Source organism: Microcaecilia unicolor, chromosome 9, assembly GCF_901765095.1.
Source record: "Microcaecilia unicolor chromosome 9, aMicUni1.1, whole genome shotgun sequence".
Lineage (NCBI taxonomy): Eukaryota > Metazoa > Chordata > Amphibia > Gymnophiona > Siphonopidae > Microcaecilia > Microcaecilia unicolor.
This window is the reverse complement of record NC_044039.1, coordinates 140,747,973-140,763,762: the sequence shown is the minus strand read 5'-3', so window position 1 is coordinate 140,763,762 and position 15,790 is coordinate 140,747,973. Positions and strand designations below refer to the sequence as shown.

The window sequence follows — 15,790 nt, the reverse complement described above, 5'->3', positions numbered from 1 at the left end:
ATAATTGGGCGGTTCGAACTGGCCAAGGGTTTCTTTATACCAAAGAAGGATTTCTAGTATCTGCTGCAGACTGCGACAGCAAACACGTGTGGAACTGTCACTTTGACTTGCCCCTGTAGGTCTGTGTAGAAGCGGGGGCACCTAGATCACAAATGGCAGCAGTGTTTTGGCCTCATTTTTAGGTTTCCCCGGGGTGCCTCCCTGCCGCTGCTGCCGCTTCAGGTTGCAGAAGTTACTGCCTCGTGCGGATTTCATGCTCCGATCTAGCTGGTAATAATGTCCTCTCCTCCCCTTTTTTCTTCCCCTCGTGTCTGTCACGGGGATTGAACGGCGAAGGAGATGGCGGCGGCGCTGCGAGCGGCCGCAGCCCGGGGTCTGGCTTTCGCTCTTTGGAGCAGTTCCCCGGGCCCGGCCTTGGTCCGGAAGCGATCGGATGGCGGCCCGGTGCTCACCGCCAGCCCCCAGACCAGCCTGGCCGATGAGAGCCTGAGCGTGGCCGTGCGTGGCCTGGAGCCCCGGCAGCGGGTGACCCTCCGGGCGCAGGTGGTCAGCCAGCAGGGCTGTCTCTTCAACTCGTGCGCCCACTACCAGGCCGATGAGAGCGGCTGCCTGGACCTGGCCACGGCCCCGTCCACAGGGGGCGATTACACGGGCGTGGAGCCCATGGGGCTTTTCTGGGGTCTGGCCCCTGCCGGCATGGAGAAGCAACACCAGCGGCTGGAACACAGCATAGACGTGGAGGAGCCCATGATCGTGGAGATGCTGGTCCACGAGGGCTTCAGCCAGCCCAAGAGCAGCATCCATGGGCCGGTGCTGGCCAGAATTAAAGTGCAGAGGCAATTTGCTGGCCCCGGAGTCAGAAAAATAAGGCTGAGAGAAGGCGTGGTGAGAGGCAGCCTTTTCATACCTCCAGGTAAAAGCTCTGGCACTCGGGGGATGTGGCGGTAACAGCAGGTAGCGTATCTGGGCTTAAAAAAGGGGTTGGACAAGTTCCTGGAGGAAAAGTTCATAGTCTGCTATTGAGACAGACATGGGGAGGCCAATGCTTGCCCTGGGATTGGTAGCATGGATCGTTGCTACTATTTGGGTTTCTGCAAGGTAGTGGTACTAGTGCCTTGGATTGGCCACTGTTGGAAGCAGGATACTGGGCTAGATGGACCATTCCATTGGTCTGATGATCCAGTATAGCTATTCTTAACGTTCTTAAGTCAGGAGGACAGAACTGATCCTGAACGCTTGCTTAACATTTGTGCATTAAATAGACAGTTCCTTCCCATGGAGTTTACAATCTAGTTGAGACAAAACCATCTCCTAATCGCTTATTACTAGCATAGCACACATATTCATGAGTGTTGGAAGGGAGGAAGGAGGAGCAAAGGGGCATTCCCCCCACCCCTATTGTTTCAACCTTCTTATTACTGGATGCTCAATAGAAAGCTCTGATGGGTCTTGCAAAAAATTACTTGTCTCTCCACTTAGAAATTCCTCCCTAAACCACTGCACCTCTTGTGTGTGTATTATCTGTGTAATCCTCTTCATATCTCAGAATAGCACATACAGAGGAGTATTTTAGATGAATTGTCTAAGTCCAATTTTGGACATTTTGCTAAAAAAAAAAAAAAAAGTTAAAAAATCAAGTGGTGAACATAGACTTTTTAGAACCTGAAAAAGTCTATATTTTTTGTTCAGAAATCACTTTTTTTTAATTCTAGACATTTTGTGCTCAATGTTTGTCTTTTGCGACCATTTTGGGGAAAAAATAAAAAATGTCCAACAGTAAAATGCCCCAAAACCAGCCATTGAGATGTATGGGGGCTATTGTTCTTAGTAGACTGGCCACACATTCATATCAGTATGAAGGTGTGGGGCAGGATTCTGGTGCAGTGGGAGGAGAAGGTCCAGATTTGTGCAGCCTCTCATTTTAGCACTGAATGAGGGTCCCATAATTACTTCCTATTGCAAATTCTGTACATTCTGATTTCATCAACGTTTTTTGTTTCTTATGTCACTGTATGTGATCCTGCCTATGTAAGATGCTTGCAGATCAGTCATGGTAGGGGACATTGCTTCATACTCACCTTGCCAGGCTGCCTCTAATGGATCTCCATGTCCTCATGGAGACGTTGTGGGGGGGCAGGTGGTGGTAGTGCTTAAACATTTCCCCAGGAGCTCTGTCTTAGACAGCTGCACAGGAGCGAGGATAGCAGGAATCCCATGGGGATCCCCTCCAGGTTTGTGGAGATGGAACAAGGTCCTGCGGGATTCCTGTAGAAGTGCCTTCCCTTCCCCAAGCTGCAGGGTGCCCTTCCAGCACATACCTCAAGGTACCATGGTGATCTAGTGGCTTCTTTGAGGCAGAAAAGTCTTTCAAGGCTGCTGCTTGAAGGCAGCCATTTAAATAAAGCAGAGACAGCAAAAGGATCAGCAGCAGTGGGCAGGAAAGAGTGGCGTATCTTTCCTGCCCCGAAGAAACCACTAGACCACCAGGGTGACTTGAGGTATGTGCTGGGAGGGCATCCAGGGCCGGAGGGGAGGTAGATAGATGGAGTCAGGATGATGTCAAAAAGTTGAAGTCAATTAGATAAGACTCTGTTTCCCCTTCCTCGTGCAGGCGTCATCACCGTACACTCAAAACAAGCAAACGTATGAGCTGCTACATCCATATTGTCGTTCTTTATTGTTGGTAGCATTTTTATTTAATCTCACATATATTTTCAAACATACTGGCTTGTGCAACATACAGATGTTCACAATATAATAATGGAATAACGTTTCATAGGTAGAGTAGTTATTTGTTATTTATTAGGATTTATTTATCGCCTTTGTGAAGGAATTCACTCAAGGTGGTATATACTAAGAATAAATCAAACATAAGCAATAGGTAATTACAGGGGTGGAGCTTAAATCCATAATTGTCTGATAACACAGAAAAATAAATAAATAAAAATAAAAGTCACAATTAATACCTTTTATTAAATTTAGATATTAGATATGTATCATATGTCAGAGCATAAAATGGTTGCTCAAAGCATATTCTAAGCACAATCGCTCAACTGCAAAACACTATGCACAACTTTGTGCAAAAACACACTCAGAACCTTACTGTACCATAAATATTACACTGGGCAGAACCTAATACACCAATATACCACCCATACGGAAAATGCAGACCATCAACAATATGAAACAAGGGATCATAATATCACAATTCTCATGTAGAGCCACAAAACACCCTAATTCATGTTTAATGTGGGATAAAATGCCATAAATAAGTAAATAAATATAAACTTTTAATGTTGAGCACCTGATTCTCAAAGTGGACATATTCCAAACACTATAATGAAAATAAAATGATCTTTTTTACCTTTGTTGTCTGGTGACTTTTTCTGATCATGCTGGCCCAGTATCCAATTCTGCTGCTATCTATCCTCAGTGCAGGTCAGGAAGTCATCCTCGTTAAATATCTCCCTGGCAACCCAAGACACCTCCAGCCAACCCCCCTTGCTCTCCCAGCAGTAAGGTAAACAAACCGTAAACCAATTTCTACAACTGGTTACACAAGGCTAGAGGGCTTTCACTGCAGCTCCTGCTGTGAGGATGGAGGTAAATCAACAATTTAAACCCCTCAGAGCACAGCAGGGGAGGCTTAGCCTCTCCAAGCCTATTATACCGGGCACCTATGAACATAATACCTAATAGAACATTTTAATTGACAGTGAAGGGTATAAGTAAAGATGGAACATATAGATAGGTAAGAGAGTAAGAGGAGTTAGAAAATAAGGTGACTAATTTAAGGGAACGTGTATATGAGGTTAGAGAAATGGTTAAATTTTATATCAGCTAGAGTAGGAGTGGATAAACATGTCCTGCTGCAGTATGTGCAGCCTGTGTCACTCCTTGTATGTGTGAGTGAGACTAACAAGTTAGTTACTTCTTCCATTAAAGGCGTGGTTGAAGAGCCAAATTTCACCTGCTTCCTGAATTAGATATAGTCATGTCATGTGAAGCGGAGCCTTTCAGGCAGTGCATTCCAGAGTGTGGGGGCTACTCCGAAGAAGGCTCGCTTGTGGGTATTGTTCTGTCCTCTGACAGCCTCGCACTAGTTTATAACGTGATCCTAAAATGTGTGTAATGCCTTTACTGTTATTCTCATTTCTAAGGACTATCATTACTGTAGTTCTCACTCTGCAAAGGTACGTGAGCAAGGCATTGTGTGTAATGTAGTTCACAAGCAATGCAACCACACTCGCTTGGCTGTGTAAGAACTGTTACCACTGGGTGTGAGGCTACCCAGACCTCCTCTCTCTCTCTCTGCCAAGCTTGCTCTTTTGTCTTCCTGCTACTATCATTTCCTGGTCATTCTCACTATCTCTGTCCTGGGAGGTCAGCCAGGCATGACCTTTCCCTCCAATCGAGGACTGTCCTCTAGCACCTCCCTTGCCACCCGGCGGCAGGCTCTGTCCCCATTGGTTACCTGCTCCTCCCTGGGCCTGTGTGAAGCCTCAACACCCCTTTGTCCGTTCAGCCATGCGGCATTCACCATCTTGGCCCAGACAGCTTTGTCCTGTTGGAACTCCCTGCAACAAACCTGGGTTTTTACCTTGAAAATATCTCTTCCCTAATGAGATATTGCATATTCCAGTCACCCAGCTTTGGACCATTTCTACCTGCTCAGCTATCTTTCTCCCCTGCAATAAAGCTACCTCTCCTTAGATCTCCACCTTCAGCAGCTCTCAGATTAAGGAGTCTCTGTGCCCTGGAGCAGCACATCTGAACATCTGTCTGTGAGTAAATTATCTGTGATTTATTCAAATAAAAGAGGCTTTATAAAATAATAGAGATTCCAGGTGTGACTGTGTGCCAAGGTTATACTCCAAGATATCAGAGACTTTACGGTAACAAGTCTATGAGGGTCTTGACAGGTATCACATTGTGTAATGTCTTTTGGAGAGGGTGTGGTTAGTGATAGTCCTTGAGAGGACCTTAGTGTCCTTGGCGGTGTGTAGAGGGTCATCCTGTTCTTCAAGTACTCTGGGCCATTTCCTTTAAGGGCCTTGAAGATTGGACATAGAGTTTTAAATTTAGCCCTGTATTGTACTGGTAGTTATAAATCATAATCAGTGTGTCATTTGGAGGGGCTGGTTATAGGGACACCCTTGCACTGTGATATTAATGCAGAGATTTTTTTTCTCCTGGTAAAGGGACTCTAAAACAGACATCATGTTATGAGAATCAGGTGCTGAACATTCAGAGTTTCTATCTATCTATTTACTCATTTATGACATTTATATCCTACATTAAACATTAATTAGGTTGAAACCTGGGAGCATTTTAAATCTTTTTTTTTCCTGTGCCTACATCAAAAGAAAGATGGCATGTAGGAACTTGTTCCTTTTGTTTTGTGGATTGCAGTGTTATATTATAAAAATGCACTTGCCTTTTTTATTACTATCTTTTTACAGAGAGGTATGAATAATGAGGGAAGGGCTTCCTTCATGTAGAAATTTTTGTCAGTCTAAATGTGCCAACACTGTCCAGTTCAGCACACTATCCAGCTTATTTTCGAAAGAGAAAGACGCCCATATTTCGACCCAAATCGAGAGATGGGCGTCTTTCTCCTGTGGGCGAACAAATCGGTATAATCGAAAGCCGATTTTGGTCGTCTTCAACTGCACTCCGTCGCAGGAACGAACAAAGTGGACGGGGGCTTGTCGGAGGCGCGGCACAGGCGGGACTGGGGCGTGGTTATCGGCCGAGGCGAGATGGGCGTCTTTAGCTGATAATCGAAACAAGAAGGGCGTTTTGGACGAGAATTTGGTCCGCTTTATTTGGACCCTTTTCTTTCAGGTCCAAGTCCAAATAAAGTGCCCCAACTGACCAGATGACCACCGGAGGGAATTGGGGATGACCTCCCCTGACTCCCCCAGTGGTCACTAACCCCCTCCCACCAAAAAAAAACCACTTGACAAACTTTTTTTTCCAGCCTGTATGCCAGCCTCAAATGCCGTACCCACCTCCATGACAGCAGAATGTGTTCTATCCTGTGACAGCCTTTCCCTGGTTCTGATGTGGCTCTCGGGTGAGTGTGACACCTTTTCTGTTAAGGGCACTGCAGAGTCACATCAGCAATGCATTGTGGTGGGGGTAGGGTATTGGGCTCCGTGATTCCAGTAGCTTGTGTTACATGCTCACGATGTTGGTAGTTGGTAGGCTCTACTCCCATGGTGCTTTTCCCTCTGCTTACTGGGTCAGAGTGAGCCCTGTTTTGTTTCCGGTAGTCCATGAGGTAGTGGCCATTTTTGTAAGCCAGTTTTAGATCCCTTTCATGTGTTAGCCACAGAACTTAGTTCTTACCTTGAATGTTGCTGAAAGAGGGCATTGTACAGCATTCTGCCAGCTCTGACCTACTGCTAATCTCAGTACCAGGAAGACTCTTTGCCAGTGGGGCACAACCTCTGATCTGCAGTTAACTGTGAGTAAACGTGCTTATTCCAATAAAGGACGTTTTCGGAGACATTAGTCTTCAGGTGTCAACTGGTGTGCCAAGATTATCCAGCAGCAACAAGTCCTAGAGGCCTGCGTGTATGCAGGTCCCTGGAGCACTTTTATTGGGTACCGCAGTGCACTTCAGGCAGGCGGACCCAGGCCCATCCCCCCTACCTATAACACTTGTGCTGGTAAATGGGAGGCCTCCAAAACCCACTGTACCCACATGTAGTTGCCCCCTTCACCCCTAAGAGCTATGATAGTGTTGTACATATGTGGGTAGTGGGTTTTGGGGGAGGGGGGTTGGGGGCTCAGCACCCGTTGTAAGGGACCTATGCATATGGGAGCGTTGTCTGAAGTCCACCGCACTGATCTCTAGGGTATCCTGGCATGTCAAGGGGGTGAGTGTACTACGAATCTTGGCCCCTCCCACGACCAAATGGCTTGGATTGGGACGTTTTTGAGCTGGGCGTTTTTAGTTTCCATTATCGCTAAAAAAAACAAACGCCCAGCTCGGAAATGACTAAATTCATGGCATTTTGGTCTGTACAAACCATATTTTCAAAACGGAAGATGGACGCCCATTTTTTTTCGAAAATACGGTCTGTCCCACTCCTTCACGTACCCATTTTCGGACATAGACGCCCATGGAGATGGGCGTTCACGTTCGATTATGCCCCTCCACATCCGCCAAGTTCATACAAAATTAATTATATTCAATAGAAAATAAATCTGTTGTCTTAGGCTGCTTGCTATGTGAATATTCTATCACTGTTTCATTATTGCTACCAAGTATTACATACTAAGGGCATTTGCTTTAAACTTTGTTTTAATTAATTTGTCCAGTCCTTACATGCACATCATTTTGCTTTTTAAACCCAAAGGTGAATTCCAAGGGTGATTGAACAATTAGGTATAAACTGTGTTGTTTCTGACTTTACTTGTTTTGGAATTTGGACTTCTTTGGGTCCTGTGCAGATCTGTACATCTGCTGACTTAGCAGAGTATGGAAGAAAGAAAAATGATTTATGTTACTTTTACTAGTAATTTTTTTTACTGCTTATACAATCTGGCTTTCTTTGGGGGGGGGGGGCAAGGTGACTGTGGCACAGCAATGGCTGGGTGGGCCGGGAGCCGGGATGGAGGAGATTACTTGTGGTGGGGACGGGTTAGATTTCTGTCCCTGTTCAACTCTCTACTCTGTCTCTGGCACATTGAAATTAGGCTCCCTCTGAAGAGATAGACCCAAAGCCGTGCCTAGGGTCTCTGGTGCCCCCCTGCAGACTATCGCTTGGTGCCCCCCCTCCGTCCAGCAGAGCAGGAACAGAAGGGAGCAGGCAAGTAAGCCGGACCTCAGGAAAAAATAGCACTGTATGTATCCCTCATTGATAAGTCTCTGACTCTAAAGTTTAGCAATTTCATTAAAGCAAAATGTATTTTCACATATCACATCCTATCCAAGGAGAATGTTTTATATATGTCACCCGTCTGTGGTAAAACTTCACACAGTATCAAAATACCTCTAATATGTAGTCGTGCCAGCCGAGGAAACTAACTGTGCTCAGCTCACAAGAGACAGAGTGAACATAAAATAAAACTTCATCCTTAAAAGATAATATCGGATGAATGCATGAAGGTGAATATGAATTCCTGTGAATGGAATCAATTTGATTTACAATAAATCCAGATACTACTCCCTCATATATATAACAAAAAATTATTTAAGTGGAATGGAATTATTTGATTGTACTGGTAAACAGAAAGAAATACTCTATTGCATTCTAATCTCCTTTGCACCAAAGGATATAATTCAGATCAAACATTTATCTCTGATCAACTATCTCAGATCAAATATTTATTTCAGATCAAATATTAAGGTTTCCTTGCTTACAGTCACTTAAATCTACCTAGCCTTTATATAGCTTATAGGATTTAGGGGACTTCCGGTTATGCAGTGAGCGAAGCGGCAGCAGCTGATTGAAGCTCCGGGAACCCCCGCTCTAAATCGAATAAATAAACAGTCACCTCGCGTACAAAACGCCCTCCTAAGTGACTAACTGCATGGACAAGTTCGTCCATAAATCCCCCACTGAAATGGCGCAGAAAACCGGCACGAAAACGAGGGGAAAAGTCGGAGGTGGAGAAAACAAAATGGCGGACGGCTCCACGATCGCGGCGCCGGCTTTCACAGAGATGCAGCTCGAACAACTAACAGCAGCGGTGGTTCGCGCGATGGATCCGCGCTGGGATGCGCTGTCTAAACGTCTGGAGGCCATTCAAACTGGGCTCGACGGACTGGAGACCAGAGTGGGAGACATTGAGGTGAGAGTTGCGGCGCTCGAAGATGACACACGTGCACAAGGCCCCGACATTGCTCAACTACAACAGCAGCTGGCGGAACAGGCCGCTAAGCTGGAAGACTTAGAAAACAGGTCCAGGAGGAACAACATAAGGATAGTGGGGATCCCAGAGCGGATACAGGATAGAAATTTGTCGGACTGGCTGGAAAACTGGCTATCAAAAGAGCTAGCACTGACTGATTCCACAGGCCACTTGGTTATCGAGAGGGCCCACAGAGTAGGGCGCCGAATGGAAAATTCCCAGCGCCCCAGAGTAGTAGTGGCAAAACTCATGAATTTTCGACACAGAGTGGAAATATTACAAGGATTCCGCCAGAAAAGAGAATCTTTACGCTTTGAGGGGCAGAAGATAATGATTTTCCAAGACTTCTCTCAGAAAGTGCAAGAGCAGAGACGGGCGTTTCACCCGTTATGCGCGGAATTGGCACAAAAGAGCGTAAAATTTGCGTTGATGTATCCCGCGCATTTGAAGATACGACATCAGGACACGTGGAAGCACTTTCAGAGCGTGGCAGAGGCCCAGGCCTTTGTAAATGACCAAAACCCTGGTAAAAAACCATGAGCGACATTACTGGAGGGCTGAAGGAAAAGAAACAGCACTATATGATCGGATAAAAGGTGACTGGTAATAATTTGACTGTTTGGAGGAGAGCGGGGACTCCCTCTGCAAAATCCGGAATACCAGATCCGTAAGTAGCTTGCGGAACAGGAAGGGGGAGAAGAGAGAAGGGAGACCGTAGGAAAGGGTAAGGATGGGGGGAAGGGGGGGGAACTCGTCCATGTATTGGTATAGAAGAGAAGGGACCTGGTTGTGGGTAAGAAGAAGTAGATGTAAAAAGGGGGCAACACAAAGCGAAAGACTGAGGTGGCAGTGTGGGATTAAGAGAACAGTAAAGATCATGATACTACATAGAATGGCCCAAGTGATAAAAACCCTGGGTAGGGCTGAGAGCAAATTAAACAGGAAACCCAGAGAGGGTGGCAATCCACTTTATATTCAACAAGCAGCATTATGCCGGTCAGATTAGTGTCTTGGAATGTGGGGGGCATTAGTTCCCCCATAAAAAGATCTAAAATATTGACAGAATTAAAGCGACACAAAGCAGACATAGTGTGCCTACAAGAAACCCGACTCACAGAGGTAGAACATGCTAAATTAAAGAGATCCTGGGTGGGGGAGAGCTTTGCGGCGACTCCACAAGGCAGGAGAGGGGGAGTGGCGGTATTGTTCAGGAAGGGGCTAAATTATAAAGCTCAAATGCTGGCTAAAGGGGTGCAAGGAAACTACATAATGCTACAGGTGTGGTTGCAAGGCATTGAGTTCCTCCTGGTGGGAATTTATGGGCCAACGACACATGACCCACAGTTTTATAAAACAATTATAGGTCACTGTTTGGGGAATCACAATAAGCAAATGATTATAATGGGAGACCTTAATATGGTAGCAGATCCCGAGATTGACTGCACGAACCCCACATCCCAACATTATGCGGGAAATAGAGTTCAGGAGTTTCGGGCCCTCTCTCAGGCTCTTAATCTCATAGATGTTTGGAGAACATTGCATCCTGGGGAAAAGGATTTTACGCATAGGTCTAGAGCTCATGGCACTTTAGCCCGACTAGATTACATTTTAGTAGAACGCACAATGTTCCCTCAGGTAAGAACTGCAATTATTGGTCCAGAGGTGATTTCTGACCATGCGTTAATATGGATAGACTTGGAAGTACTGGCCAGCGAGAGGGGAGGGAGGGGATGGCGCTTCCCAGCTCATCTGGCCACAGACCCCCAATTTCAAAAGCATTTAAAAGAGAAATGGGAGGACTATGCAGAGAATAATAAAGTACATGCACATAGCCAACCCACACTGTTTTGGTCCGCCTCGAAGGCAGTACTAAGGGGGGAGATCATCGCCTTTTGTAGCCGTAAGCGGAAGATAGGGGCACAAGCCATACTAAATTTGGAGGAGCAAATGAAGAGAGCCAAACAAAAGCATATACAGCACCCGACCCAAGTAACGCTAGAAAACTTGAAAGCTGCGCAAGTGGCACTTAATTCACTTATACATGAGAGAGAGAACAAATCTGCACTGTATTACAAATATAAGTTGCAGAGATTCGGGAACCGACCAGGGAGGCTATTAGCACGGCTTGTTAAAAACTGGGGGGGGCCTAGATCAGTAGCGGCACTAAAGGACACGCGCGGGAACATGATTACAGATAGGAAAGGAATCGGGAGGATGTTCACTGAATACTTTGCCAAGCTATACTCGGTGGAGCAGGGGCCGGTGAACAAACATCTCTCTGAGTACCTCAAAAAGGCAGGATTAGATCAGATACCCCAAGAAGGATTAGATGGGTTAAACAGTCCAATAACATTGTTGGAGCTGCAGAAGGCGGTGAAATCCCTAAAACGATACTTAGCACCAGGCCCAGATGGGTATTCTGGGGAATACTACAAAATGTTACCCCCAGACGCGCTGGCATCACTTTTGGAATATCAAGAAGAGATAGTAAACACCGGGGAATTTCCCTTGCATACAAATACGGCGCTTATCACTATGATTCCCAAACCCGGTAAACCGGCTGATGAAGTGGGCTCTTACAGGCCAATTTCACTGCTAAATTTAGACGTGAAGTTGCTAGCTAAGATTCTGGCTGAGAGATTGGCCCGGTGGCTGCCCATGCTAGTAGGCCCAGAACAGGTGGGGTTTGTGCGGAGGCGGCAGGCAACACATAATGTTAGGAAGTTACTGCTTGCAATAGCCTCCTGTCACAATATGGGAGAGTCTGCTATGGTGATTAGTTTGGATGCAGAAAAGGCATTTGACCTTGTGAGGTGGGACTTCTTATTCTCAACTTTAGAAAGTATGGGTATACAGGGCTGGTTTGTACAGGCCGTGAAGGCTCTATACTACAACCCAAGGGCGAGGGTGATAGTGAATGGGATCAGTGAAGAGGAATTTACAATCGAGAAAGGAACACGGCAAGGTTGCCCGCTGTCGCCCTTGCTCTTTATATTGGCGCTGGAGCCGCTGTTAAGAGTGGTGAAAGCTGTAAAGAAAATTGAGGGGGTAAAAGTAGCAAATCAAGAGGTGAAAATCTTAGCCTATGCAGATGATCTGATGATAACTCTAACAAATCCAGATCAATCATTAGAAGTGCTGTTGGAAAACATAGATCAATATGGCCAGTTATCGGGGTTCAAATTAAATAAAGCTAAGTCCTATGTTCTCACACTAGGCCCAGAAACACCATCAGTTGTGGGCGGGACTATGCCACTGCAAAAGGCAACAGAAACAATTAAATACTTAGGAGTGCACATTCCTTCAGACCTCACAAAACTATATGAACACAATATACGTAGAATGGTCAAAGACACAGAGTTAAGTCTTGCAACTTGGGCTTCATTGCCACTCTCTCTGAGGGGAAGAATCGCATTATATAATATGGTGGTTATTCCTAGATGGCTGTATGTCTTACAGACAATACCAGTATATTTAAGAAGGTCAGATGAGAAAAAATTAAACGCATTGATACAGGATTCCTGTGGCAGGGAAAGAGGGCACGCCTTTCAATAGAGTCACTGCAGATCCCGGTGGAATATGGGGGGCTGGGATTGCTTAGTATAAGATATTTCAATGTGGCATGCGGCATGAGACACATAAATGATTGGTTCAGGTCCACCCATGAATATTCCAACACAGATTTAGAATTGCAACTAACGCCGGGGGTACATTTTAGTAATTACTTGCATGGGACAGGAGCCCGTATCCCAGCCATATTGAGAGAAACTGGTATTGTGCAGACGGCCCGAGCAGCATGGAGATGGGTCTGTCATATGCACAAATTTGCCCCAAAGGTAACCCCATTCCTCCCTATATGTGATAATATGGCATTTATCCCAGGGCAACAGCACTCAGTCTTTCGCAGATGGGAGAGAAAAGGAATAAAGTATGTATTGCAAGTGGTCACAGAGGAGGGACGTATGAAACCCTTCTCAGTTTTGAAGGAGGAATTTGCATTGCCAGATACAGAGTTTTTTTATTATGCACAATTAAAACACTATGTGACATCATTACATTGGGAGCATTTGGCAGAGGATGTCCAGGAAGAACTCTCGGCAGCCCTTTCGCTGCAATCGCAACAGAAAGTGCCTTTATCCTTTTATCATAAACACATCAGAGATACAATGCCAGAACCAAACTATAAAAAATTGGAAGCGGACTGGCTACAAGACTTGAAAGTTAACATAACAACTGAAACAATTAAGGCATTTGTCTTGTCCATTCCCAAACGCTCGATCTGGGTGGGACACTGGGAGCAACAATATAAATTTGTTTTCCGTCTTTATATACCACCCCGAAGAGCTTTCTATATGGGACTTTCGCCATGGGGAGAATGCCCCAAATGTAGATCAGAAGGCGCAACATTGGGCCACATGTTTTGGTCCTGTAAAGGAATACAAAAATTTTGGACAGATATGGTACAGAATATATCCACTCTATGGAGAAAGAAGTGGGACTGTGAGCCAATGTTATTATTTGGTCAATTCAAAATTAGACACCCGATTCCAAAAGGATATAAAAACTTCATTAATAAAGCTGTGGTGGTCGCCAGACAAGTCATACTGAAAGAATGGCTGATGCACAAATATCCCACAGTGACACAATGGCGCACACAGATGATACACTTAATGCGGATTGAACGAATAGGAATCAAGGACATGAACTCGAGTGCAGGAGCAGAGTTACAACAGATATGGTCCCCCTTTTGGAATACTTTGTCAGCTCCGGCCAGGAGTTACCTCTTGAACTTATAGAGTCTTAAAACAGAGACGAGAGGGAGGGAGGGTTGATGTTTGGGGAGGGAGGGGAGGTGGGAGGGAGGTTGGGAAAGGGGGGGAGAGGTTTTTGATAAAGTAAATAGGTAGGACAAGTTATGTTGTAAAGTTCATTATCTTTTTAAGAATAACAGTATTGATATGTGACACAGGGAGGGAGGAAGGGGGTAAATGAAAAAGACAAGAATATCTACAACTATGTTTAATTTCTGAGATAGTCGCTCGACTGTTTTTGGGTTATATGCACTATATTGACAAATGTTAAATTTAAGTCGATGTACATTAATAAAAAAGATTTAAACATAGCTTATAGGATTTAAACACTCTTAAACTGAAATTCACCCTTTTCTATTCTTCATAAACTTCAAGTAATCCTGAAATATTCAGATCCTTTTCTCACTAGAGAAACTTCAATCGCCACCAATCTCTTTTCACTTATATTTTCTCATTTACCACAATCAGGCACTCTTTTATAACTTCAGTCAACAAACACAGGAAGTCACAGCTGGATGTCTCTCTTGGCAAAGGACAGCTCTCACTCTGTTCACTTCCCGGGCAGATTTCTTAACAGAAGCTGATCATCCAATCAGAGAGCTCTATTTGAATGCAGATTAACATACAGACACTCATGGGAATGTTTAGTGAAAAACACCGGACTAATTTGCATATGATTTAAACAAATCTGAGCATATGACAACCAAGTACAGCCTCCCAGCACCTGAATTCTGCAATTAGATTTAAGGCAAATACTTTTAAAAATTATTTTTAGCACTTTTAAAATTTCAGGTTCTCTTTAATTTGAATGCTGTTTCAAGCTCTGAAACTCACCCTGACTGAGGAGCTAGCTCCAAACTGAAGCATAAATAGCAATCTGGTTGTATTCTCATGTAACTTGAAGAGAGTGCCTGCCTCAATTAATACTGCTCAAATAAAGGGGAGGGCAGCGGAAATATGAGAATCACAAGTTCAGGTGAAAGATTTTGCAAGTGAGCTGAGGACGGCAGGGCAGTAGCGCCCCCCTGCCGCGCTTACTGCATCAGCACGGCCCTGGATAGACCTGTTCATACTGAGGAATATTCCTCCACGTGCAGGAGGTATATGTAAGCTAAATCTATATTGCCATCCATGTATTCATGTAACACCAATTGTTTGTCTACTCCGGAATGGCGAATGCCAATACGGAATATTGTAAGCCACATTGAGCCTGCAAATAGGTGGGAAAATGTGGGATACAAATACAACAAATAAATAAATATATGCATGTTTTGCACACGGAGAGACTGTGCTGCCGATGCCGCGGACATTTTCTTGATGAGGGAACCAGTACCGCTGTTGTACATTTTGTGTAGTGAATTTTTGATTGGCAGATACATTTATCTCCGAACATCTACGACGTTTGTAGTGTGTCCTCTTAACTTTTTTTTTGTGTGAATTTTCGAATATCAGAAAACACTTAGCTCTTTCTTCCATTATGGACTTACGTTTCTAAACGATTTCCAGTACATGTTTATTTTGCCATTTGAACGTCATATTGAAAATGCCCCTCCACATGTTTGTTTAAAATTTTAAACAAGCATTTCAACATAATTGACACAGAAGCTGGCTACATTGAAATGGACTAGTATATTGTACAAGTGCTCTGTCCCTGCTGTCCTTCATGACTGAGGACTATCTGATACTAGGAGCTGTTTCTTTCCTGGTTCTGATTGGGCTTTATAACGATGCTCAGTCTGCATTAAAGGTCAGAGGACAGCTGGATGATTAGCACGCTGTACCAACCCTGGAACTGAAGAAGTAACTTGTGGATGTGCAGGTTACAAAATTTATTGATCGATGTGTAGTGTATTCCAACATAAACAACTTTTGGATCAGCTGTCCTGAAACAAGAGTGCAAGCTTGAAAAATAGGCTAAATTACATAGTAACATAGTAGGTGACGGCAGAAAAGGACCTATACTGTCCATCCAGTCTGCCCAGCAACATAAGCTCATATGTGCTACTTTATATGTATACCTGACCTTGATTTGTATCTACCACTTTCAGGGCACAGACTGTAGAAGTCTGCCCAGTACTAGCCCCGCCTCCCAACCACCAGCCCCGCCTCCC

General features: G+C 44.7%; 1 protein-coding gene across 2 annotated transcripts in view; it reads left to right on the top strand.

Annotated features, from left to right (window-relative positions):
* The first annotated feature begins 283 nt into the window (after positions 1-283).
* The window catches only part of LOC115477163 (dynein light chain 1, axonemal), a 68,127-nt gene continuing 52,620 nt past the window's right edge, over positions 284-15,790 (top strand). For both annotated transcript variants that reach the window (XM_030213811.1, XM_030213812.1), the window contains exon 1: positions 284-913. In XM_030213811.1, coding sequence (XP_030069671.1) covers positions 340-913 — 574 coding nt within the window. In that variant the 5' untranslated portion in view covers positions 284-339. The remainder of the gene's footprint in view (positions 914-15,790) is intronic.